This window comes from Takifugu rubripes, chromosome 17, assembly GCF_901000725.2.
Source record: "Takifugu rubripes chromosome 17, fTakRub1.2, whole genome shotgun sequence".
NCBI lineage: Eukaryota > Metazoa > Chordata > Actinopteri > Tetraodontiformes > Tetraodontidae > Takifugu > Takifugu rubripes.
This window is the reverse complement of record NC_042301.1, coordinates 9,590,176-9,616,089: the sequence shown is the minus strand read 5'-3', so window position 1 is coordinate 9,616,089 and position 25,914 is coordinate 9,590,176. Positions and strand designations below refer to the sequence as shown.

Below are 25,914 nucleotides of genomic sequence, written 5' to 3'. Positions count from 1 at the left end.
GACATAAAGTCTTGGATGTCTTCAAATTTCCTCCTCCTTAACTCAGGAAAAACTGAGGTCATGGTGTTTGGTCCTGAACCTCTCAGGGATAGATTGGATCACATGATCACTCTAGATGGTATCTCATTAACATCTAGTCTCTCTGTGAGGAATCTTGGAGTAACTTTTGATCAAAATCTGTCCTTCAACTCACATATTAAAATAGTCTCTAGAAGTGCCATTTTTCACCTGAGAAACATTGCAAAGATATGAAAACTACTGGCGTGGCATGATGCTGAAAAGTTAGTCCATGCATTTGTTACTTCTAGGCTGGACTATTGTAATTCTTTATTAACAACTCTTTAAGAAGCCTCCACGTGATCCAAAATGCTGCAGCTAGAGTTCTGACAGGTATTGACAAAAGAGATCACATAACTCCTGTACTGGCGTCTCTTCATTGGCTGCCCATTAAATTCAGAATAATTTTTAAAATTCTTCTTCTGACCTACAAGGTCCTCAGAGGCCTAGCTCCATCCTACCTGGAGGAGCTAGTGACACCTTATCAGCCCAATAGACCGCTCTGCTCTCAGATTGCTGGTCTACTTGTGGTGCCCAGAGTCTCTAGGGGTAGAATGGGGGCTGTGCATTTAGCTACCAGCCCCCCTGCTGTGGAACCAGCTCCCTGTCCAGGTACGGGAGGCTGACTCCATCGCCACTTTTAAGATTAGACTTAAAACCTACCATTTTGAAAAAGCGTATTGTTACTAATTCTGTAGTCCCAGTTACTATCATAGACAGACAAATTATCATACTTAGGGGGTCGTCTAATCATTAGATTAACATGTTAGTTATGCTGCTATAGGCCGAGGCTGCCGGGGTCCAGAAACATGATCACCTGACAGGCCTCTGTCACCCCACTGGGAAATGGTCTCCTCTCCTCCTCCTCCTCCTCCTGCAAGTAGACTAGTGATGTTATTTCTTGTGTAGTTTTTCTGCTTCTCCCACCCCTTCTGTGTTCATCTACAGCATAGGTGTCAAACTCCGGCCCATGGGCCAAATTTGGCCCACAATGTAATTATATTTGGCCCGCGAAGCAATAACAATTGACTCTTAGAGCTGGCCCGCCGGTATTATCGCTTAAAGCGCATGTGCCAATACTACAAATACTACAGAATTCTCTGCTGGCGTTTTGGTGTGAAAATCCACACTGCACATCAGTTGGTGGTGGTAATGCACCAATTTGTGGCTTGCCAGCCACCAAGAGAGAGGAAGTAGTCATAGCGGCCTTATATGCTAATGCTAATTCTGGCACCGCACTACCCCGCTGAAAAATGATTAAAGGAAAGGCAGAAAATAGGACCTTTCTGAACAGGTAGGAGGCAGAATATCTGTTTAGATATGTAAAAGCTGTCTGTCTTGCAACACCAAGACAAGCACAAACACTTGGAAATGACTCCAAGGCGCCAGAAAGTAGGAGATGAAAAGGCATTAGATTTACATTACATTAACTTACAATGGCAAAAGATTGCTGTTGAAATTTAATTCAGAAGTCTGCAAATAAAAAGAAAATGAATGCCAGTGATGTATTTTTTAATTTGAATTTCGATTTTGCATGTGTGCAATAATAAGTTATATATTGTGTTAAGCTTTGCTTGTTACATGTTTAGTTGTAGAGCAAAATTATTTTGGGTCCATATCAAAAAGTCCTGTGTTATAGCTGGAGGAAGATTTTTTTTTCAATAAATATCAATGTTGGCCCGTAACGTCCGAGTTTTTAATTTTGGCCCACTGGGTATTTGAGTTTGACACCTCTGATCTACAGGTATCGCCGCCTTCAGAGCTGCATACTGACCTCCGACCCCGCTGACCCACTCAACTTAACTCTACCAGCAGCTTACTTTACTTAATATAATGTATTTCTGTATGTATTTTCTATGATTTATGCCTATTCTCTCCTCTCTCTCTACCCAGCTGGCCATCAGCAGGAGGGTCCCCCTATATGAGCCTGGTCCTGCTCAAGGTTTCTTCCTGTCAAAGGGGAGTTTTTCCTTGCCACTGTTGCTTGTTGGGGGCCAGGCCCTGGGATTCTGTAAAACGCCTAGAAACAATTTTGATTGTAACAGACGCTATATAAATAAAGATTGATTGACACTGACTGCGTCACCCTCGTCGTCAACCAGCAGTGGCAAAATACACGGAACTAACAAAATTTTTATTCATTTTGATATTAAATAAGATTACTGAAATTTTCTGTAATTTATGCTCTAAATACAAGATATGTTCAGTAACTAAGTTTGACTTTTTTGTATCTACATTCCTACATTTACAGGAATCATTTTAAAGAAATACAGAATCAGAATCAGATTTATTTATTGCCATTGTTCATGTAGTACACAGTATTACACAAGCTAGGAATTTGTCTTGGTGTGACGCTGCAACATTCAACATAGAGAAGACAATAAACACTAGAATAAGATAAATAAGATAAGACATACTGTATATATATATATATAAATAGTAAGGAATAGGTAATGTGTATTCCTATAATGTGCAAGAGCAGCAGTAAAACAAGTAAAACATACAAAATTACAGATAGACAATTTTTAAAAATATTACCTAGTGGAGCACAGATTTTATTCCATGTGTTTGGCAGTAAATATTGTGACATCATGAAATATATATCTTCTTAATTTTACAAGATGGATCAAAAAGATTTTCCACAAAATGTTTTAATTCGATCACATTTATTGGCTGCAGGAATGAAAACACTGAAAAATTATCAAAAGTGTCTTAAGTATAGATTCCTCTCATGATTGTTCCAGACTCAAGTGTCTGACTAAACGGTGAGAGGTGCTGTCAGGGCGGCAGTGATTCCATGCGTGTCCACCGCAGGGTTGCACTGCAAAGACGTGTCCTGCAGGAGTGACAACAGCTCAACAGAAGAGTGCGTTTCAGCGGCCTGCAGAGACCTTCTGACAGATTCTGGCTCCTTTTTCTTTTTAACCAGCACTGTCTTTGTTTCCTTGTACCCACTAAGTTTGGAGGCCAGTGATTGTGAAGCTCTGGGCTTCTTCAGTTTCTTCCTCTGAGGGTCGTGCACAATGCTGTGACGATGGAGACTCTGCTTCATGGTGAACTTTTTCCCACAGCCAACCTGTGTGCAAACCCAGGGCCGCAACTCCTCGTGGAAAGAGCCAATGTGGCTCTCTAGGTTGAATACGGTGGTAAACGACCTGCCACAACCCTGGTGGGGACACAGGAGGACCACACGCGTGTCAGCATGAACACGCTGATGTTGCTGAAGGAACCAGGAGTCACGGAACTCTTTGCTGCACTGATCACATTTGAGGAGTCGCCTGTGAGAAGAAAAATAGGATGTTAGAAGTTCTCAAGACTCTGTTACGATTGTCAGATGGGATCAACCAATGCTAATATGAAATGTGGCTGAAGACACGACAAAACAAATTAGGCTTTCATTAATTTTAAGGAGACTACTTCCTCCCTTCCTCTCGTTTCTGTTCAAGATAAATCTGATCTTTATCCGGACCCAGGACTCGCCTGTGTTGCTCTTTCCGGTGGTTCAGGTAGTCGGTCCAGGTCTTCCCAGTGAAGCCGCATCCCTCCTCCGAGCACGGGTAACCTCGGTGGACCTTCTCATGCCTCTTCAGTTTGCTCGGAAAGGCGAACCGCATTTCACAACCGTCGTGCGTGCACCGGTACGGAGGCAGCTGGGTGTGCTGTTCGCACATGTGGGCTTTAAGCTGTTTGTTCTTCTTGAACTCGAGTCCGCAGCCGTCCCATCGGCACGCGTACTTCTTCCTGTCCGAACTGTGTACGCGGCTGACGTGCCGGTCTCGATTGGCGTTAGTGGTGAAGGCGTCCTCGCAGCCGTCTACCGAGCATCGAAACGGCTTCACGCCACTGTGACTGAGGTCATGCCGGGCTAGGTGATACTGGCTACAGAAGGACTTCCCGCAACCGTCGCGGTCACATGTAAACGGTTTTATTCCCGTGTGTTTGCACAGATGAGCGTCCAGTTTCCACTGTTTGTTATAGGCCGCCTGACATCCAACAAACGAGCAGATATAACGTTTCTGTATTTCCGAGCCAGCTTCCATTGCCGAGGCATTAATAAGCCTTCACGAGGAACGAAATTAGTGACAGACACGTTTTAGAACCTCGCTGATATTTCCCATGATCACTTACGCTGTCACGCGGTCTTCTTCTACTTTGCGTAATCGGGAAGCCGGGAGTGTAACACTGCCCCCATAGGTGAAGAAGTATGTATGGTGTATGTGGGACCATTTTCTTCAAGAAAAAGGTGCATAAATGAATCATTTCATGTTTTAAATTCTCTCCCATACTTCCACACTGGTTATGTGTGCCTCTGCAAGAAATGCACAAGGGAAGGGACGTTATTAACATGCGACATAAAAAAAAAAAAAAAGATTTTTGTAAACAAAATTTTCAGGTCTAGTCAACATTACTCAGTAATACATTTACATTACATTGAGTCAAAATTTTTGCAATGAATTAGTTAAACGACTCCTTGGTAAATTGTATAAGGAATGTTCTTTGACCTAAAGAGAGGGTTAAATTGCCCTATCAAAAAGTTGTACATAGTTTGTCATTGTGTAAAATAACAAAATTACCGTGGGATGTTTCAATTCTTATCGAGCACACAGCGGCGAATGACTCCACAATAAAGAGATGAAATACACTAAAATACATCAGCCAGGAGGAAGATGTTGCACAGAGTGGAAAGGAAAGAAAGCTTAAATCAAACAAAGGCGAGATTATTTTTGCGTGATTCTGCATTAAATGCAAGAAGAACAGATTGGTGCACTTTTTGTAAACAAGTTTAAAGGACCAACGAAGCGTTGGTCTTTAAAACAATATCGCAAACTGGGCTGGCTATGACGTCTGTTACCCATAAGGCCTTGCTGTTGGTAGGTTGTCGTTAGGATTTAGCTAACTGCAGTTTAATAAGCGTGATATGCAAGGAGACCGGTAACGAACGAGCGACATCACAACCAGTATTGTTGACAGCTTACATTAAAGGTACAGGTAAGAAACAATTTCGTCTGATGGACTATTTAGCCTCACTTTTTTTGTCCACAGAGCAGCTAAGCTGGCTAGCTGTTGCTAAAGCTAGCTTGCTGCATTGCTGGATCGGGTGTCATTAAAAACACATACATTTATATTTATAACGACAGAATTTCCAAGCAAATATATGATTAATCTCTCGGGAATTAAGTAAACGCTTATTGGCTGCTAAACGGAGGTTTCTTACATTGTTGACACACTATACAACTACGCTTAATTTATCATTTTAGCCAAGCGATTTTTTTTTCACACCTTATTCTTTTCGTTGACAATTGTTTTTCAATGTTTATATGATCTTGCAGTATTATTTAATTTATTTTTTTTCAGAAAAATTGACTTTATTGCTGTGGGGATCCAGTTGTCGTCATGGTAAGATACGACTAACTGCAGGTAGATTTATTTCTCTATTGGAATTTTGCCATAGTGTTAACCACTATGTGGTTTGTGTTGTTTTCCTAATAGGGTGAACGCAAAGGAACAAACAAGTATTACCCTCCAGATTTTGATCCTGCAAAGGTGTGTGACTGTCAGAACAGTATCAGTTATTCATAACTTGTGCATCAATTTGACTTATCCGTCCTTGTCTGCAAGCATGGATCTCTTAATGGCTACCATAAAACTCACGCTTTGCGGGAGAGGGCCAGGAAACTTTCCCAGGGGATCCTCATTATCAGGTCAGTGCTCCCAAATAAACATTTATATTGTATATGTGCGCCCTCACTAATGTATTGATTTGACATATTGAAGTCAGATGCACATAACAAAGATAAATACATAGATCTTAAATCAGTTTGAGGTAAGTGACATAGGAACATTTCTACTATAATGAGAAACCGTAATGTTAAAACTGGAAATAAAGTTAGAATTGCAAGGTTTTTGCCAAAACTCGTACCAAGCATACAAATCTGTTTTTTTGTTAAGGTTTGAGATGCCCTATAACATCTGGTGTGATGGCTGCAAAAATCACATTGGCATGGGTAAATTTGAGCCGCTCTTGGCATTTTCTCCTTGTATTTTGCATTTCCTGACGTTGACATTGTGCTTGCACAGGGGTCCGCTACAATGCAGAGAAAAAGAAAGTGGGCAATTACTACAGCACACCCATCTACAGGTAAACACAGATAAACTGGGTCAGTTGCTCATTGTCAAAAATTCTGTAAAAACTCCTCAGTACACTTGCAAAAATCATAAATTTCCACTTTGAATGAGGATATTCCTCATTCAAAGTGGAAATTTCTTATATCCTTATATCCTTCTTTTTTTAAATGCCAGGTTTAGGATGAAGTGTCACCTTTGTGTCAACTACATTGAGATGCAAACAGATCCAGCAACCTGTGATTATTTGATCGTAAGTGGGGCCAGAAGGAAGGAGGAGCGCTGGGACATGGCTGAAAATGAGCAGATCCTCACCACAGGTAATGTCTTCCTATGTCTTTTTGGACAACACAGCACACATCCAACTTTTAACATGTCTCTGATGTGCTCTCTAAATCTTGTTTTCTATTTTTTTATGTTCCTCATCAACTCTCTCCATGTCTGCATCCCAGAGCGGACAGAGAAGGAGAAACTGGAAACAGATGCTATGTTCAAGCTTGACCATGAGGGGAAAGACAAGGAAAAACTAAAGAAGGCTCTGCCTTCTCTGACAGACATTATTGATTACCAGTCCCGCTGGAAGGACGACTACCAACTCAACAGCAGCCTCCGCAGAAAGTTCAGGGTAGAGGATTCCTACTTTCTTTGCTGGCTGCTGTCTTCCTGTCTGGGAAATATCCTGATTGAGAATCTACACACACATCCTATTCAAAGTACTAAGTCTGGTGTCTCAGAAGTTACATCATTATTTGTGGCTTTGGAAATTTTTCCTTTTATATGTAATATCCAAACCCCTTCAAATTTTAATTCCCTCATTCCATAGTTGCATTTCAGCCTGAAAAGCTTTGTGTGATGTGAACTCTAAACCCTTTTTTTTTTTTTTGGCTAAAACTCATTCCTAAAGCAGTGCTTCAGTCTCTAACTCGTGTTATAAATTCGGAGGGTTTGTATTTGACTGTGACTGAACGTCATTATTTTAGACAGAGAAGAAGGTTCTGGCTGATCAGGAGAAGAAGGACAGAGCAGTGATGACAAGGACCAACCTGTCCATCAATCTGCTGCCTGAGAAGGAGGAGGACAAGAAACTGGCAGCACTGCTCACATATCAGACACCCGATTGTAAGTATACATGTCTGACACCCGCTAAATAACCAAATGAGGCTTGTATTTTTTTAATATCAATTAATATCAATCACATACATTTTTTTCCTCTTCCCTTCCATGATTAGCTTGTGAGGAAAAGCAGCACAGCAAGCGGAAAGAGATCTCCTCTCGGCCATGGTTCAGCACCACTCCGACCTCGATCAAAGCTCCTGCTGGCAGCCTGCTCCACCGGATTAACCAGCAGAGTAAAGAAGCAGCTGTGGCCAAAGCACTGGGATCCTCACATAGTCCCCTTGTCCGCAAACGCATCGAATCCTTGGAATCCGGTGCCACCGTCACTCAGAGACAGTCAGATGCAGAACTCGACACACGTAAGAAGGGGACTTCTGAGCTCACTCACGGGGATGAAACTGCAATAGTATCGCCAGTGGAGGAAGGAACAGCGGCTCAAGGCAGAGGCTTTGAACCCCTCACGTCCCTGGTTCCAGACTATAATGACTCAGATTCTGACCCGGGACAATGAGAATTAGGAGACTGATTTTTGCTGCCTGTTTTTGTGATAATTGATGAAATTGTGTGGTGATGTTACACTAGATCTGACAGTGATGAGGCAATCAACTTCAGAGGATTGGAGGTGTACTTAAAAAAGAACAACCAGCCTTGATGGTTGGTGCCAAGACTGTTTTTAGGATTGGGCCTCAGCTCTGTGGAGTCTTTGCCTGTTGCTGCATTTATGACACTTTTTCCCAGATTATTCTCTTTGTCTTTCTACCTGATGGAATTCATAACAACACCGACTTTTATTTGAAATGTTTATCTGTGGGCTTGTTCAGTCTTTAGTTTAATTGTTCTGCAGCAATTTAGCAAATATTTGTGTTTTGCAAATAAAAGCTGTAAAAAAAAAAAATTCCAACTTGTTTGGTCCAATGTGATTTCATAACAGCAGGACATGTGATTAAACAGTTATGGCTGAAAGTGCTTGATCTTTGTTCACATGACTCCTCTTCCTGTTGACCTGTTGACCTGTTGACTGCCCAGGATCGTTCCGGAGGGGCTTATATAAGTGACGACTGTCTCTATCCTGGTCACAGTTCACCGATGTTCCGGCTCTTTCAGCATGGCTCCATGGACGCTACACAGTATTTGGATACTCGTCTTTCTTTGCAGCTGTGACGGACAGCTTGATGTAGCTGTTCGACCCTCCCGACATCGGTACTGTTTACTTGTTTAGTAACTTATATGTGAGATAGTAACAGTTAATCCAGTTGTACTCAAGCATGATTCAGAGATTGATTGATTGATTGTTTGATTGATTGACTGATTGACTGATTGTCCTTGTTTTCTTCACAGGATTCGGTGGCGTGACAGGTTTGTTCATTTGTGTGCAACAGGGAATAGCATTTTTAAAAAGTAACTGAGTTTATTATTTTACCAACTGTCCATCTAGATTCCGAGAAAGAGACTCTCTTTGGGATTTGCGTCGGTGAGTAAACAAGACTCAACGAAACAAGAAAATAAAGGTGTTAAATTCACCCAGGATAAACGCCTAGGTTTTTTTATGATGAATTGCTGCAACTCAGTAGAACAGTATTTCTGATTAATTGTAAATCATCGGTCAAAGCCCCAGTTATTATCATCATCAATTATTATTTTTTATTTGCAGGATACCAAACCCCAGGCGCAGCATCGCCACTGTGCCAAGGTACATCTGCAGTTATAACAACCTTTTATTAAAACCTCTCTGTCCTAATGACTTAACTTGTGCAAACACTCTTCAGACAGCTTTGTTTGTGAAATTTTCCAAAGTCAACAGTCCAAGTCTCTACTAGATTGGCTTCTTCAGAATGATTTAACTTCATTTTTAAGTTAGCAAAACCAACTTTAATTTAGAGAATTAAGTAAATATTGTTCTTTTGTGTACTTTGACCCTCAGTTAGCTGAAATGGTTTACATTTATTTTCAAACACCCACCAGTTTCTGCTCTGATTAGATAACCTTTGATATAATATCGAGAAGAAGAATTGGCCCATTTGGTGGTTTAATTACACAGGTTCACCCTGCTGGCTCCTGACCTGCTGAGGACAGACAGCCTGGAGAACATCTACTTGCAAGCAGATGGGGTGACCACCCCCGTCACCGTCTCCATCTCCATCCAGAACTTTGGAAAGACCTCCATGCTCCTTCAGGACTCAGTCACCCTCAATCAGGAAAATGGTTTCCACACTCTTAAGAGTATACAGGTGAGTCACACAGATGATGATCCCATTGTTTGTTCTTCAAACTGCACCAACACTGTAAACACAGACCAGATTAAGGACAATTTATTTTTCCATCCTCCTTTGAACCCAGCTGCCCTCAGACAATTTAAATCGTGAGGAGAAGAAGAACAAGTTTGTGTACCTGAAAGTGGTCTATGGGGGCTTTTACACTGAGGAGAGGGCAATAATGGTGTCCTTCCAGTCTGGCTACATCTTCATCCAGACGGACAAACCCATCTACAACCCTGGAGACACTGGTGAGGAAGATGAGAGTCCAGCGCACAGATGAGAACACAAAAACTTTGGTTCTAAGGAGTTTGATGAAGTTTGAGATATGCAACTGTCTTTGCAGTTCGGTTCAGAGCCTTTGTCTCTTCACCGTCCTTTAAGGCGTTTGACAGCTCCATCACAGTGGATATCAAGGTAAATAAACTGCTGAAGGAGAGACATAATTACCTGTTTGTGTTTGCTGAAATGTGCCGTACACATGTTTCAGAATCCTGATGGCATTGTGGTGAAGCAGGTCTCCAGAACTAGAGCTACCAATGGCATATATGTCGACGCCTTCCCACTCTCTGAAATTGTGAAGTGAGAATCTTCTTTAAAGTGTCGAAGGGCCTCAGCTGGGCGATCAAAGTCTGTGCAGTGTGCCAACTTAAGATTTTTGACATTGACACTTTATAATCAGGTTTTGATAAGACTGTGTGTGTTTGACAGTGAAGGAATGTGGACCGTGGTCTCAAAGTTTGACCACTGGAAGCAGAACACGTTCACGACCCAGTTTGAGGTGAAGAAGTACTGTAAGCACCTCTGAATGTTCTCACACTGATTTATGTTTGTGGCAGTAGACGCTGCTGGTGCTCATGTTTGTTTGTAATTCCAGTGCTCCCTGCCTTTAATGTTACCTTGACGCCCAGGAAGCCATTCTTCAGCCTGTACGAATCTGAACTGGCCGTGGAGATCTCAGCCAGGTCCACTACATACACAATTTGTATATTATATTTCAGTTTGAGGAGCTTGTTCTCTATTTTGGAGGTGAAACCTGTCTTAGTCTCAGAAATTATAATCATTAGGGGATTAAAATCATTAAACTATGTCTATTGTATGACTATTTAAGGTATCTGTATGGAGAGCCGGTCCAGGGGACAGCCTATGTGGTGTTTGGAATAAAGATCAACCAAGAGATGATAAGGCTGCCCTCAGTGAAGAAGGTCACTGATGTAAGTCAGTGGTAGTGTTCCTGTTTTCCTGCATTTTAATTTAAGCCTGTTTGATGAGGTTATATAAACCTGGTTTAAAGATGTAATGTGATATTTGTTACATGATTCTCTGCTGTAGCTCGATGGAGGAATTGTCCGTCTACACATGAGTGATATCAAGAGACTTTACCCCAGTGTGACAAGTTTGGTGGGCAACTCCATTTATGTAAAGGCCTCTGTGCTCACTAAATCAGGTAGAAAACATATTACAAGCGTAATTTCAAACAGAATCAAGGTGTAAAACCCATCAAAATGCAACATTCTGGGTTTTTGAAGCATTAAGCAGGCCTCCTCGTGCCTGTGTTGAGTGGAATATGACTTCTAGTGATGAGTGATATTTTTCTGGTTGCTCCTCTGCACAGGCAGCGATTTGGTGGAAGCAGAGAAGACTGGCATTAAAATTGTGCAGTCTCCATATGTGGTGTCCTTCAAGGACATGATAAAGTACTTCAAACCAGGCCACCCCTTCGACTTCACCGTGAGGACCACTAACGTTCTGGATTTTCTCTTTTGTACAATCAAACAACATAGGTCTTGTGTCTTCTGTGCAGATCCAAGTGAGCAACCAAGATGGCTCGCCGGCACACAACGTCCCGGTCAAGGTGAATCTCCTGGACTCCCCCCTGACCGTCTTTGCCGGATCCGTCCGGGCCACCATCAACATGCCCAAACTTCAATCACAACAAACAATCACTGTCAGTACAGCTGCGTCCTTCTTCATGGTGGATTTTCATTTCTCCTCATGGCCCAATGAGCTGTACAGTAGTTGTGTTGTTGTTTTGTCTGACACACTGTAGGTTGAGACTGTACGGGCTGATCTGAGACCAGAGCAGCAGGCCAAACAACAGGTCACCATCAAGCCTTTCTTCCCCTTTAACGGACAACAACAAAACTATCTTTATATCTCCTCGGGGACCAACAAGGTGTCTCTTGGAGACCTCCTGTCCCTGAAGCTCAGCATCAGTACTTCAGAGCCGACAGTCAGAGAGAACATTAAACACATCACCTACCTGGTGAGACAAGGACTCCACAGCACATGTCTAGACAGTGGGAATAATGGAAGGCTTCAACCCACCCAAACTCAAATTTCTTCCCTGGACAGGTGTTGAATAAAGGCCAGATCATCGCTACTGAGCGTATCGATGTGACGGGGCAGCTGCTCACAAGCGTCAAGTTGACCATCACCCCAGATATGATGCCGTCATTCCGTTTTGTGGCATTCTACAGTATTCCCTGGTCGGGCAGAGAGGAGGTGGTGCCGGACTCCATCTGGGTGGATGTGGAAGATTCCTGTGTTGGAGGGGTGAGATCATCCATAGAGAAGTTTTCAGTCATATTTTATGTCTTTTTCCTTCTATTGATCAATTCCTCTCTGCCTCCTCTGTTCTGCTGCATCGTTCTTTTACTCTGTTTCACAGCTGAAGGTCAGGCCGGTGGATGGCATTCCTCGAGACTACACTCCCGGGAAGACCTTTAATTTTCAAGTCCGTGGAGACCCAGGGGCAAAGGTCGGGCTGGTGGCCGTGGACAATGCCATCTTTCTTCTCAACAAGGACAGACTGACACAGAGGAAGGTGTGTGTTTAGGAGCAGCTAATTAAAGACAGAAAGGAACATCAGTAGATGTTTGATCCATCACTGTCTTTGAATGACAGACTAAAGCATGAAGTGAGTTCATCTCCTTTCTGCTGTCTGGGTGACTGAGCTTCTGCTTGAGTGCTGTAGTTTGACTCCACAGATTTGGGACGTGGTGGAACATGGAGACATCGGCTGCACTCGAGGAGGTGGCAGAGATGCCAGCATGGTCTTCTCAGATGCTGGGCTGCTCTATGCCTCCAGTGCTGGGTTCCAAACTCAAACCAGACAAGGTAGCTAAGGACCCTCTGATAATTTTACATTAGATCACCAGAGTTTGTTAAAACAGGTTGTGTAGATACACAGAAATCCGTTAAATCATAGCATGATATACTTTGTGAGTCATCCAGTTAGAACATTTGGTCTTTAAATTGCTCTTTCTGGTTAGCTGCTGAAGGGCATGTTTACATTGTATGTTTGTTGAAAGTGAAGCAATGCTGGCTGCTGGAACTGGCTGGATATTGATCCCATGAATCAGTGCATCACCATGTTTTTAGCTGCAGTGAGCTGAAGGAAAGGTATAATTAGTGGCTCATATCACTGTCCAGCTCAGTCCCTCATAGAAACTAAATATGAATATCTACAAGATCAAACTTCTGGGACTAAATCTGACACACTGGACCTTAAAATTTTAAAATAATATTCAAAATACTTTTACTGCTGCATCTTTTTAAAAGACACCATATCAATTCATCTAATTTCCCAGCTCTTCAATGTCGGGTTAGTGCCAGACGGAGACGCTCTGCTGAACAGTTGCAGCGTAAAGCTCAGCTGGGTGAGTATTTCAGTATTAGAAAATACAAATGTCCATAGATAAAAAGCAAAGTATTTTTAGGACTCAATTCTGGGCTCTATTTTATGACTGGTTTGCGTGTTTGTGTGAAAACCTACTTGTTGTACCTAAAAACCAAAAGATTTATTTAAAGGTAAAAGTATCAATACCAATGACCCATTAAGTGTTACCCACCATCATTTTTATTGACAGGTCAGAAATAGTGTGCTATTTTCTGTTTCCAGAGAATTATTATAAGGAGAAGCTGCAGCGCCGTTGCTGCCAGGATGGCCTCAGAAATATTCCAATGCCATACTCCTGCACAAGGCGCTCCTTCTACATCACAGAGGGCTGGGAGTGCATCCGGGCCTTCCGCTACTGCTGTGCCACCTACAGGAATCAAGAATTTAACACTGAGATTCCGACCACACTTCCTCCAATGACCACGCAGCCCATGACAACGAGCGCCCCAATGACCCCACACCCACCCATGCCCACTTTTCCATTCTACGGGTTGGGTCAAGCGAATACCCCAATCCGATTAATACCATATTCAAGGCAAATGGGTAATTAATGCTCTTTAATATTCCTGGTAACAACGTATTAATATTAACTCTAAATTCAGGTGCATTTTTAAAAGAAATCATTGCTGTGTATGCACAGAACATTTCAGTGACTGTTATTTGCTAACCTTATACTTTTCTGTGATCCGGTAGATACGGTATTAGTATCAGTTGAAAGGAATATAGAAACTTTCAACTTTGGAGCCAGAAGGGAAAAGGTAGAAGAAGTTCACACAATGGCAGTCGGAGAATTAGAAGAAGATGACGATGAGGAGGATGGGTGGGAGTACCAGGATGAGAGTGATATTTATCTGCGGTCCAAATTCTATGAGTCATGGCTGTGGAAGTCAATTGACCTGCCCGTTCAGGCCGACAGAGATGGGTGAGTTTGGGTGTGGTGGTGCTGTCTCTGGAGTTTTTAATTTTTAGATGAAAAACATCAATATTATATGGTGATGATGATGATGATACATATGATTATTTCCCTCCTGCTTGGAGCAAGACAGGAGGGAAATCACAAAGATTTACAATTCTGGGGGGAAAGAACTCCATTAGTCATAATTCTTGTGTGTCAAAGATGTGTCTAAAAGGGGTAAAGAGAACAGCAAACGTTACTTTCATGACTCACCCAACAGGACATTTAACACATCATCATCATCAACACAATGACGTCGAGACACTGGGTTTCTGTACGTGTGTAAACACGCAAGATTAAAGGATTCAAGGTTAATAAAGGTTAAAGTATTCTTGCATTCAATCACAGCGAAGAATCGTTTTAACAGTTTACAACAGTGTCCCCTCGTGTTCCTTGTATGTTTTCATTCACTTATTTTAGTAACATTCTGAATGAGACAGAAGAGAAACTGCCTTTTCAGACCTTAACTTCAAAGATCAAAGTGTTCGTTTCCTTCATGTGCCACCAAACATCGCTTGTGCACTGTTTTTTTTGTTTTTTTTCAATGTCCCATCAAAAAGTTCCTATTTTACAGCTATGAAACAGACTAAACAGCAACTTCTTGGTTTTAAGCAACTTTTCTATGAGTCACCGATGTTGACGTTTCCCCCAAATTATGCAATCAAATTATTGATCTTTGTGTGTGTGTGTGTGTGTGTGTGTGTGTGTGATGTCGTTATTTGAGAAATTCAGACATATAAAGTTGTCGTTGGTTCTTAATCATCTTCCTTTGATACTGCTAAACTTGATCTGATCCTCAGGCTGGCGACTAAGAATGTGGACAGTGCCTTACCTGACAGCATCACAGAGTGGGGGGTTCTGGCCATCAGTGCATCACCTGATACAGGTCAGAGGAGAAAAATGCTATATTGATTTAACAAGTCAAGTTCGGGAGTTCATCCGTTTGCCACTAACGTCTGCAGGGTTCTGTGTGGCTGAGCCGTACAACGTGCGGGCATGGAAGCGTTTCTTTGTGGACCTGAGGTTGCCGTATTCCGTGGCCAGAAATGAGCAAGTGGAGATTAAAGCTGTGATCCATAACTATGGATATGAGGATATGCACGTGAGAAAGTTGCCCCAAAACTCCACAACTCTTACAAACATCTTTTATAGACGTTGCAAAAGGACTGATGGATGCAATGACTTGTATTTTATTAAGGGATTTAATAGAAAATAATGTGGATACAACTGTAAAACTAGTCCTACAGATACTGTTGCCTTAGCTGTCATGCTAAATTCACTCTTCTTCCTGTCAGTCAAAATGAATCAAAAATGCTTTTAGAGCTCCTGCAGTTGTGTTGTTGCTGGTTTCAGGTGAGGGTGGTGCTGATGAAGACAGAACACATGTGCAGCATCGCCTTCAAGGACAGACACACACAGGAAGTGAAGGTAGCTGCTGGCTCCTCCGTGGCGGTGCCGTACACAATCGTGCCACTGGCTGTGGGGAAACTTCCTGTGGAGGTGATGGTGGTTGGCAGAGACCTGACAGGCGGAGACCGCATCCAGAAACTTCTGCGGGTGGTGGTGAGTCGGCCTGTGCTCTGCCATCTGTTGTAGAACAAAGTCAGGTGCTGAAACGGGAAATTTGAATAGAAGCTTTTTCTTAAATGATTAAAACCCGTCATCATCTCATTTTTGGATTCAGCTGGATGGAGTTGAGAAAACTGAAGTCTGGAGCGCAGTGTTGAACCCGGCAGCCGAGGGAGGTAAGATGGACCCAGAGGCAAAAGCGGACACTTATGATCCTCCATCAGCGTTTTCTATCTGAGGTTCTGAGTGTGCATTAAATGTTTGCTTCTCTGTTTGTATCCATGGCAGGAAAGCAGCTGGTTAATGTGGACAAAATCAAACTGGAGTCAGTTGTGCCAAACTCTCAACCAGAAACCTTCATTAATGTTCGAGGTACTAAAATCCCTGTAGCCAGAATTAGTTTTAAAAAAAAAGACTCAGACAGGAATAAACAAACTGGAAAATGTTTCAGTCTGAGCTTTCAGTTAAAAACAAATACAAACTGATTCATCCTTTCTTTCCTCCAGGAAACGTGCTGGCTGACAGCATCGATAACTCCATCACAGAGGACTCTCTGGCCTCGCTCATCCGGATGCCTGGTGGTTGTGTGGAGCAGAACTTGGCCTCTATTACTCTTCCTCTCATCGCCACCCTCTACCTGGAGAGGACAGAGGGTTGGGAGAGTGTTGGGGTGCAACGCAAAGCCGAGGCTCTCCGGTACATCAGGAGAGGTGAGATTTAAGCCCTAAGAATTCAGCATACTAATTAAATCAGCACAGAATGGCAGCTTTTATGTCCCAGTTTTCAGTGACAGAATCTTTATTTACATCAGCCCTGTATGGACGTATGATTCAGATCTAAACACTGTGCTTCATTTTACTTTGCGTTTTCAGGGTATGAGAATCAGCTGGCATACAGAAAGAGTGATGGCTCTTACCCCCCCTACAGGAGACAGGGTGCAAGCACATGGTAATGGCACGATCTCATGTGACGTGGTAAACATATTAGAGACTGCATTAATTACATAATTTCCCATGTGGCAGGATCACAGCATATGTGGTGAAAGTATTTTCTATGGCGTACGCCATTGTCGGCGTTAATGAGCAGCAAGTCTGTGACCCTCTGCTCTACCTGGTGAAGAACAAGCTGCAGAGGACTGGGATGTACATCGAGGACAACCCAGTATACAGCACAACTATGACTGTGAGAAGCACACCTAAAGCACATCTTTACATTGTTGTATGTTTTGCTCTCTCTCTCTTTCCCTGGGCTGCTTAGTAATTTTTGCAAAGGTAATATTTTTTAAGATGACAATTTTCAAAAGGATTTGCTTCAGTGCATAGCTGCATTTTTATATATAAAAAATCCCTCCCTGCAGCGTTTTTGATTCACTCCTCATTTCATTTTCCTTGTCACCAGGGTGGTCTCCGCGGTGACGACCCTCAGATCACCCTCACTGCCTTTGTTCTCATAGCGCTTGCAGAGGCCAAGCAGGCGGGCATCAGCTGCAGTGATCCGACCATCAACCTAGATGTAAATATGAATGTTGTTATCCCACTTTTTTTACTCACTGATCATGATACACTCCTTTATCTTAAAAATACTTTCATCATTCTTTGACTTTTCTTTCAGTCAGTCATGCTCAGGACAGCAGACTATCTTAAGAAAGCCATAGAGCAAAGTGGCAGGAGGCCGTATACGGTGGCCATCGCCTCATATGCACTCGTTCTCCTGAAGAAGCCTCAGCAATACAACCCCTTATCAGTCCTGATAAGGTCTGCTGCTCCAGGTAGAGAGTTAGTGGCCGATATGTAGAAAAGAGTGGGTATACTTGGTGTTGGTGCAGATAAATGAAATAAAGAAATAAATCAATTGTGATTCAGAGCGTAACCACTGGCCTGACAGTCAGAACACTTTATTCACACTGGAGGCGACGGGGTATGCCCTGCTGGCCCTGGTCAAGCTGGGACGCATGGAAGAGGCTGAACGGGCATTTAAATTTCTGAACAGCCAGAGGAGGAGAGGAGGGGGCTTTGGCTCCACTCAGGTAAGTGCTGCATTTCCTCTGAAATAGAAATGTTTTCCCAAGTTAGGTGCCGGAGATTTACAGCTATTAAAAGACTTTGTAAAAGGTTTGGATTGATGTTGGTGTATTCTGATGGGAGTCTGTCACAGTTCTGATGTATTTGATTAACAGTTTCAAGAGTTCTCTTAATATATAACATACAAAATATATTAAAGCTTGTGTCAACTTTAGTTTTCATCTTTGACCTAAGCTAGCAACCTGCTCACTACTGTGCTTCTGCTCCATCTCCCAGTCCACAATGGTGGTTCTCCATGCACTGTCGGAGTACCTGATCATGAAACCTCCTCCAGAGGACCTCAGCCTGGACGTGGATGTCAGGATACAAGGACGCAAAGAAATCCGCTACCACTTTGATCCCAGCTCAGCCTACGCCGCTCGCTCCTCCAGGGTGAGTGACGCTCTGCAGCAGCATATAAATCTGTTTGTCATCACATTTTCTCTTTTTTTACTATTCACTTTTTGTTTGTAGCTGCCTGCTAACCTTGATTTGGAAGTGGAGGCTCGAGGGAACGGAGAGGGTATACTCGAGGTACAAACGTGCCGTCATCTGGTTTCCTGGTTACTTTTGTAAAATACCTCCAAATGTATCTAATAACACCTGAGAATTTTACTGTGATTTGATGAGCTTCATAACAGTGTTTGTTTTTAATTTATTCTCTTCTATGGTGTCTCCAGGTTGTGACGCATTACAACCAGCTACACGTGGTTGAAGAGGAGAAACCATGCAAACACTTTGAGCTCGCCGTCACTATTGAAGAATCCAGTGGTAAAATTTTATTTTCCCCACATTTAAATATTAAAGCAAATGAACATTTGCAGACTACAGAGTCCTGAAATGTTTGTTATTTAAGTTGGGGCAAATTTTAATCATCAATGCCTGTAACATAAGTTTCTGTGGATGCTTTGTGATACCCAATTTTTCTATTGAAAATATGTTCTCGAAAAGAAAAGCCTCCAGCAGATGTAGAAAAGTCCTACCAGCTCACCATTAAAGTCAGGTGAGTTCATATCCTGTACTGTTTTCAAAAGATTTTGTGTGAGGGGGCTGTCAGGCCAGAGGCAGCAGCCACTTGTGCAGGAGCTAGGAAAAACTACCACCTGTAGAAGTCAGTTAATATGAGTTTATGAAAAACTCATCAGTAAGTTAAATCCAATAAAAAGCAAAAGGGCAAACAGAAGTACTGGAAACTTCAGGGATGAGGAAAACCAGCAGCAGAAGCTGGAGATTGGCCCCTTGAGGAGGCACAGAAAAATAGATAAAGTTCTGAGGTGAGCATAAAGTCTGTCACAGATAAAAATGCACAGAAGGGGGAAAAAAACAGGAAAAAAAAAACAGGCTGGCACAGATGTAACATGCAGAATTACCTGGATTAGAGGGAAACTGGGGCCTTTTAGAGAGAGCTGATTGGTCAATGGCTGCAGCTGCTTCCGATGCTGCAGGAAGCAGGAATGAGGGTGGAAAGGGAGGGAAGGGAGAGAGAGAGAAAACATGGCACCAGATCAGCCAGGAAAAAAAGGACCGTGACATTTTTATCAGAAGGAGTGCAACAAAAAATGTGACTCAACAATGGTTTTCTGTCCTACAGAGCTTTAGGACCACAAGATGTCAGGATGGTGGTTCTGGATATAAGTCTTCCAACTGGCTTCACTCCAGAGAACTCAGACCTGGAGATGGTAACTCATCAGTCACTATAACAGAGTTATTACAATAGAATGATTTGTAACTGTTTCCTGTTCATAATGTAAAAAAACAGATGCACAGGAGAGGAAATAAATGAGCTATATTAGTATTATTAAAATCAACAAGAATGTGGTAATCTGTTTGGTCTAGCTGTCCAACTCAGTGGATCATTACATAAGCAACTTCAAGATTGTGGATAACCTGAGTGATCGTGGTTCACTGATCATCCACCTGTTCAAGGTAAAGAAAGGCAGACTGCCCTTCCCCCCGCCGCTGCCACCCCCCTTCACAAAAAAACTTTTCTGAATGATCTGGATCATTTGGTTCATTCACCAGAGAGAAAAAGCATTTGTCCTTCTAACAGGTCTCTCACAAAGAACAAGAAATCCTGGTCTTCAGGCTCCAGCAGAGCTTCAGGGTGGGTCTTCTCCAGCCATCCTCAGTTACCGCCTACCAGTATTACAGCCCAGGTAGGAGAACAATCATCACTCAGTCCTTCCGAGTGTTTGGGTCTGTTGTCACTCCAACGATGAATGTGAGGTGAAGGTCACTGGTTCGATATATCTTTGAGAAATGTCTCTGCTGGCTGTCACAGATCACCGCTGCAGTCGCACCTACTCTCCCAGCAGAAACACAGAGGAACTCACAAAGATCTGCAGGGACAACGTCTGCCGCTGCACACAGGGTAACACGTATGCATGCTACAGCTCAGCATTCATGTGCTTGCTAATAGGTTTGTTCTATTTGCTCATAATGTCCAGGCGACTGCTGCATCTCCAAACCTGACACTGAAAACTTTCCCAACAAAGAAAGAGAGACATTTGCCTGCAGTTCTTTACACCACGGTATAACACAGACACACACTGTCTCTCTCAAACTTGCCTGTTTGAGTCATTGGTCCATGTGAGAAAGTTTCTTATTCTTTAGTTTTCAAGGTGAAGGTGTTGAGCATGGTTCAGAGTTATTACGACAAATACGAGATGGAAATCATACAAATTATCAAGCTGGGTGAGTCTGAACAGTCTATCCTTCATCTGCTCATATTTGAATGAAAAGGTGATTACAGAAATAAAAGTCCAATGAATCATGGTTTTGACAACTAGACCACCTGAATAATCATCATATAAACTGCTGTTGCTTGAACTCGACACTAAATTCTATTCTAACTGGTGGATGGGAATTCTTCCTGTCCTGCAGGTGTGGAGCCTGGAGTTGAACAGGGTCAAAGAAGGTTCTTCCTGTCTCATGGAGGCTGCAGAGATGGACTGGAACTTAAACTGGGTTCCCAGTACCTCATCATTGGCCCCAAAGAGGACCAGTGGAGCATCGACAGCAATACCAATCAGTAGGAAAAGCAATTATTTTAAATAACTCTTTAGTGGACCATAAAAGTGGGGCCTCTTGGCTTGTAAAATTCAACTGGACTCCCTTTAGTATTTTGCAGTTGTTTCACCTGTTATCCAAGAAGTTTCTTCAGTTCTAAATTAGCTGGTGGGAATCCCAGAGTTATTTCCTATGCTGGTTTAATGAATGCAGTTGTTAGTGGTCGTTGGTGGTCATTTGCATTAGTAAAAGGCGATCCTCACGGTCATCATGTGAGATTGGGTGTGGACACTTTCCCAGGGAGGGATCTAAGGACAGGATGACTGAGAACGTTCATCGATAACTGGAGGCTCATTTTATTTTAAAAATTAGTGCACATCTTAGTGATCTTTAGAAATACGCTCTCTAAATTCTGTTCTGGAGAACAAGTTTAAGTTCAAGTTCTAAGTTCTGACAATAGAACTTGAACTTAAAGTCTTCTTACTCTGAAGACAAACCTAATCTGTCACACATTTAATATTAACTTAGAAAAACAAAAGGATTGCATGATACTGGCAAATCAAACCTTCTGCCTCCTCTCCTTTCAGATTCCTCTACATGTTAGGTAAGGACACCTGGGTAGAGCACTGGCCATCACCTGCAGAGTGCTCCAGCAACCCCAGCCTGCAGGTCAAATGCAGGAGTCTGGATGACGCTGCAAACGAACTGTCCATCAATGCCTGCAGACAGTAAACGCCTTTAAAAAGCTGCAGCTTTTAATAGTGTGGAACTCACACCCCATTTCATCAAAATGCACGACTTTTGTTCCCTCAAATGTATTAAGTGTGGTGAAAGAAAGTGTGGTGAAAGAAAGACAAAATATATTATATTATATGTGTATATAATATATATATATATATATATATATATATATATATACACAAGCATGAAGGTGAAGTAAATGTAGTGGGTTGAAGATATTTTTTTCTAGTGGCATGATACTGCTTAAGGTAACATTAGGGGTTGGAGGGTGGGGTCTACCCTTTCTAAACCTATTGTAGCTCAACATTTTGTGGTTAGAGCCCCGGACAAGTAGTACAGTAGCTGCAGGGAAAAGGTGTGTATGGACATTGGCCTTCTGCAAATAAATAAATAAATCAAGTGAAAATTTGCCAAACCTTTCCTGACAAATTATTTGCAATGTTGTCTATTTGTGTTTGAAGTCACATCCTGTCACCGTCTTGTGTTTACCGTGGACAGATTTATATCTGAACAAAAATCAACTCGATAGATTACTAGTGAACTGATAATGCGAATAAGAGTTTTTAATACAACCGGACAGGCTGTGGGGGCATATGTTGTCTCATCTTTATTTTAGTTGCCAAAAACTGTCCTCTTTTTGGATATTTGGAAAGGATTGTGAGCAAGAGACTGGCTGTTGATGACAAAGAAATACTCAACACATGACAATCCACACGGATGAAAACCATATGTTTGCGCAGCACGAGGGAAATGTTTTACAAGAAAACAAACTATAAAGCCTAAATAAAACGCATATAGGACCCCACGCACAGGAACCTCTTTTTGTTATTCTTGACCATGTTATATTCAGCCTTCAAAACCAAAAACGTATTGGAAATGACTGCTACTGTAATTAATGTGCATATGAACATAAGAATCTTGTAAATGAGCAAAATCTCCCCTAAAACTACGTCAGTGCCGGAACGGGAATTAAGGAATTTCCGGTTTACCGTGTTTAGCGGTGGTTAGCTTTGAATTTCTCTTTATACACACTCCGTTATTTATAATGTCTTCGGGTGAAGACTTGAAGTCTTTCGTGAAAAGGTTGCTAACTATTGCTGCGGAAGACATATTAGTAGCATTTCAACAAAAGATTAGCGAGTATGAAGAAAAGATCGATAGTCAGCATCGACTTTTGGAAAAATTGAGACCAGACACGACGATACTCCCTACCTCCCTACCTGCATAAATACGTGTGTATTGTCTTTATGCATAATGCTTACAGAATATGCACCTTTCGAATAATCTTTAGAACTCTTTTGGTTACCATACAAGACTCGGTCTTGGCCCGTGTGCCCTGTTCTCCGCGCGTTTTTAATGTTTTCAAAATAAGTGTAGTATCATCTAGTGTTGCTTTCTATTATAATCTCAAGTGAGTTGGATTTGGCAATAGTCTACATACTCACAAAACATTCCGATTCAGAACGCTGGCAGTCTATTCATGCAATTTGACCTTTTCGAGAAAAAAAACACTAAACCACAACAGGAGCACAGACCAGGGCCATATATGCTCCAAAAGAGGCAGACTTTCTCAAACTCATCGAACATTTAAAGGATTAATTTTTAGTCATCTGCTTCGTCTTCTGTCCAGTTTTAAGAAACGCGTAACTCTGGTTACTGATGTCTGCAGAGACCTCACAAACCAGCTCAAAAATGCTGAATTAAAGGAAGCTTTATGAATGGGTCACACAGGGCAATTCACCAAGAAAGTGGAGCATATTTCACCACTTAATATTTTGTAGTCTATTTTTTACTACTTTTAAATATATATATATATATATATAAGCTTTATTTATAAAGTGTCAATAACAATGAATTGTCTCTCCAGACTTTCCACAGCAACATGCCTATAAAGACAAGTGGGTTCTTACTGACCATCACTGGAACTATGGTCTGGCCTCAGATCCTCCACAAATAAAAGAACATCTGTCCAGCACTTACAAGAAGGAGCAACCTGTGATTCAAAACAATGAAATGCTTCTTTCTATTGATCAGGATCATGACCCCAGTGAATATCTTACTTTGGACTTGAATCTTGATGATTCTCTACAAAAGACTTTAGCCATCATGTCGGTAATGAATTCTGAGGAATCAGAACCAAACCTGCAGCTGTTCTCTCACAGCACACATGAGGACAGTAATCATAAGGGAGATCAACAAAATGACTCTGGATCAACTCTTCGCAAACAAAACCATCCACAACACAAAGGTGAGCTGAATAGTCCCAGTATTCACAGCTCAGCCAAGCTTCAGCCTCATTCTAATTCAGTCTTTTTTATTCTGTGACACTCTAGATTTTCAAGGGCAACATTTTGTCATGTGCAAGGAGGAAGATGGGGAAGTTCTCATCAACCAGGGGCACTGGAACACTGAGAGGAACGCTGGTCTGGACCCAGAGGACACAAAACCTCAACACATGAAAGAGGAACATCTCAGGATCACTGCGGAGGAAGTTGTATTGAAGCAGGAGACTGACGCATCCCTTTCCCCCCCTAGTTCTGAAGTATACAGGGAGGTTCAGACCCTAAATCCTGATAAAACTACAAAACAGTCTGTGACCAAGTTGCCACTTTTGAATCCTGTGATGTCAGAACCAAACAGTGACCCACTGCTACTGCTTTCCACCAGCTGTCGTGAGGACAAAGTCATAGGTCAAAGGAAAACTAGACGTGGTGGCTCTCGGTCAACCAAGCAAGACAAGAATATAACACAACCCCGACAGCGTGCAGGTAAGCGGCATGCTAAAGATGTTCAGAAACCTAGCAAACTAATAAGAAACTGTAATTCTGACAGAGGTGAAAAGTCTTTAAAATGTGATACCTGTGGGAAACGTTTTAAATTTAAGTCCACTTTGCACATTCACATCAGAATTCACACAGGTGAAAAGCCATATGTGTGTAAAACATGTGGGAAATCTTTCACACAACAAGGTCACCTGAGTTCTCACATCTTAATTCATACAGGTGAGAAGCCATATGTGTGTTTGACGTGCAAGAAAGGCTTCTTACGAAAAAAGAGTCTGCGCGATCACATGACAATTCACACAGGTCTGCAGCCACATGTATGTGTAACATGTGAGAAAGGTTTCATTCTGAAGAAGGACTTTACCGCCCACATAAGAACCCATAATGCCGAGAAGCATACACGCTAAAATCCACTCTGAGATCTCACATGCGAGTCCACAAGTCGAAATAGACTTTATAAGATGGGAGGTGTTTTACATCTCAGCTGGGAGTTGTTCAACTACAGTGGATTGCAGAAGTTGTCGTACCCCTTGAACCTTTCTACGACCACAAATGGAAATATGCTTTATTGGAATTTTGTCTTAAAGACCAACACTAAGCTGCACACTCCTAAAGTAAAAATTATACAGAGTACAAATTATATATCTATTTATATATATCTAATTATATCTACCTTTTTCTGCAATCACAGCTGCATGTCTTTTGGGGTATGTCTCTACCATGTTTGAATATCTACAGACTATAAATTTGACCTATTCTTCTCCGAAAAGACACTCAGGCTGAGTCAGATTAGATGGGGAGCGTTCGTAAATGGTAGCTTTCAGATGTTGCCACAGATTCTTGAGAAGTATAACTTTTAAGCGGGCCAGTTAAAATATGGAATATATTTTGCAGTTTAGCAGGTATTCTTTACATATTGCCCAAAATATGGAAAGAAGAAAACCCCTGAGATGTTGTGTCCAGAGTGATCTGCAGTGTTGATCAGAGCACCTTCATCCACATGTTTCCTCACATGGCATCTGGCAAACTGCAAAAGGACTTCTTATGGTTTTCTTTTTACAATGGCTTTCTTCTGGCACCTCTCAACCAGTAGTTGTGCTGTGGACAGATTCTTGAGCTGTGGATCTCAGCTAACCCTAACCTGTGAGATTCAAAGCTTTTTATTTCCCAACCTTGCTTGTTGCACAGAACAGCTGTATTTGTGCTGAAATTAGATTACACACATCATTCAACAATCATCAGGTCAACTTCTGAAGGCAATTGGTTGCATTCAGAGAAAAGGGGAATGAATAATTCTTTGTATGGTTTTTCACATTAAATTTCAGTGTTTGTGGTTGTGACCAAAGGTGGAAACATTCAAGGAGTGTGAATACATTTGCAAGCTACTATAGATAGTCGACACAGTTGAGAAGCCATGTTTGAATTTGTACAGGTTTTGTTCAAAGAGGTTGTTGACTCGTGCACAAAAACATCCACATAGACAAGAAGCTGTATGTTTTTAAAATGTGGAAAGCTTTCATAGAATTAGCCTGTCTACCCCCATGAGTGGTAAAGTGTCCTGTCAGTG

General features: G+C 42.0%; 4 protein-coding genes across 6 annotated transcripts; 3 read left to right on the top strand and 1 right to left on the bottom strand.

Annotated features, from left to right (window-relative positions):
• Positions 1–2,706: 2,706 nt before the first annotated feature.
• Positions 2,707–4,179, bottom strand: LOC101072270 (transcription factor IIIA-like). The gene is made up of 2 exons (XM_003972271.3): positions 3,538–4,179; positions 2,707–3,335 (listed from the first exon to the last, which is right to left on the bottom strand). The coding sequence occupies exons 1-2, from the start codon at positions 4,095–4,097 to the stop codon at positions 2,816–2,818; spliced, it is 1,080 nt and encodes a 359-aa protein (XP_003972320.1). The 5' UTR covers positions 4,098–4,179; the 3' UTR covers positions 2,707–2,815.
• Positions 4,180–4,693: 514 nt separating this feature from the next.
• yju2b (YJU2 splicing factor homolog B) lies at positions 4,694–8,262 on the top strand. Of its 2 annotated transcripts, none has more exons than XM_011612735.2 (10): positions 4,694–5,040; positions 5,413–5,454; positions 5,548–5,601; positions 5,677–5,759; positions 6,007–6,062; positions 6,136–6,196; positions 6,358–6,500; positions 6,633–6,805; positions 7,161–7,299; positions 7,410–8,262. In XM_011612735.2, exons 2-10 carry the CDS (start codon positions 5,452–5,454, stop codon positions 7,805–7,807), a joined length of 1,110 nt encoding a protein of 369 aa, XP_011611037.2. In that variant the 5' UTR covers positions 4,694–5,040; positions 5,413–5,451; the 3' UTR covers positions 7,808–8,262. The 2 variants fall into 2 exon arrangements, with proteins under 2 accessions (XP_011611037.2, XP_011611036.2); XM_011612734.2 differs by having other exon boundaries at positions 4,694–5,046.
• Positions 8,263–8,355: 93 nt separating this feature from the next.
• Positions 8,356–21,661, top strand: LOC101071828 (complement C3-like). The gene is made up of 44 exons (XM_029850774.1): positions 8,356–8,496; positions 8,635–8,652; positions 8,732–8,767; positions 8,948–8,986; positions 9,335–9,524; positions 9,634–9,799; positions 9,895–9,965; positions 10,039–10,130; positions 10,260–10,342; positions 10,426–10,513; positions 10,660–10,762; positions 10,881–10,995; positions 11,164–11,279; positions 11,353–11,496; positions 11,599–11,814; positions 11,904–12,104; positions 12,220–12,375; positions 12,539–12,668; positions 13,142–13,210; positions 13,453–13,773; positions 13,924–14,152; positions 14,986–15,071; positions 15,148–15,287; positions 15,539–15,748; positions 15,870–15,930; positions 16,043–16,126; positions 16,261–16,464; positions 16,627–16,702; positions 16,777–16,936; positions 17,153–17,266; positions 17,366–17,522; positions 17,617–17,780; positions 18,052–18,207; positions 18,289–18,348; positions 18,495–18,585; positions 18,766–18,817; positions 19,406–19,493; positions 19,651–19,740; positions 19,865–19,970; positions 20,096–20,185; positions 20,262–20,345; positions 20,428–20,508; positions 20,698–20,845; positions 21,411–21,661. Exons 1-44 carry the CDS (start codon positions 8,402–8,404, stop codon positions 21,553–21,555), a joined length of 5,325 nt encoding a protein of 1,774 aa, XP_029706634.1. The 5' UTR covers positions 8,356–8,401; the 3' UTR covers positions 21,556–21,661.
• A 408-nt stretch (positions 21,662–22,069) lies between these two features.
• On the top strand, positions 22,070–25,764 carry LOC115253280 (histone-lysine N-methyltransferase PRDM9-like). 2 transcript variants are annotated; one of them, XM_029850817.1, is made up of 4 exons: positions 22,071–22,796; positions 23,432–23,812; positions 23,898–24,332; positions 24,567–25,764. In XM_029850817.1, the coding sequence occupies exons 2-4, from the start codon at positions 23,578–23,580 to the stop codon at positions 24,752–24,754; spliced, it is 858 nt and encodes a 285-aa protein (XP_029706677.1). In that variant the 5' UTR covers positions 22,071–22,796; positions 23,432–23,577; the 3' UTR covers positions 24,755–25,764. The 2 variants fall into 2 exon arrangements, with proteins under 2 accessions (XP_029706676.1, XP_029706677.1); XM_029850816.1 differs by having other exon boundaries at positions 22,070–22,796; positions 23,898–25,764.
• The last annotated feature ends 150 nt before the right edge of the window (positions 25,765–25,914 follow it).

Bases quoted from the DNA above. Each gene is read 5' to 3' on its own strand.
- LOC101072270 (XM_003972271.3), bottom strand. From the start codon at position 4,097: ATGGAAGCTGGCTCGGAAATACAGAAACGTTATATCTGCTCGTTTGTT. The intron at 3,336-3,537 runs GCGAGTCCTGGG...TTCTTCTCACAG, and splicing joins CACCGGAAAGAGCAACACAG to GCGACTCCTCAAATGTGATC.
- yju2b (XM_011612735.2), top strand. The intron at 5,760-6,006 runs GTCAGTGCTCCC...TTTTTTGTTAAG, and splicing joins CAGGGGATCCTCATTATCAG to GTTTGAGATGCCCTATAACA. The intron at 6,806-7,160 runs GTAGAGGATTCC...TCATTATTTTAG, and splicing joins GCCTCCGCAGAAAGTTCAGG to ACAGAGAAGAAGGTTCTGGC.
- LOC101071828 (XM_029850774.1), top strand. From the start codon at position 8,402: ATGGCTCCATGGACGCTACACAGTATTTGGATACTCGTCTTTCTTTGC. The intron at 17,267-17,365 runs GTAAATATGAAT...CTTTTCTTTCAG, and splicing joins ATCCGACCATCAACCTAGAT to TCAGTCATGCTCAGGACAGC. The intron at 19,494-19,650 runs GTAACTCATCAG...TGTTTGGTCTAG, and splicing joins AGAACTCAGACCTGGAGATG to CTGTCCAACTCAGTGGATCA.
- LOC115253280 (XM_029850816.1), top strand. From the start codon at position 23,578: ATGCTTCTTTCTATTGATCAGGATCATGACCCCAGTGAATATCTTACT. The intron at 23,813-23,897 runs GTGAGCTGAATA...GTGACACTCTAG, and splicing joins AAACCATCCACAACACAAAG to ATTTTCAAGGGCAACATTTT.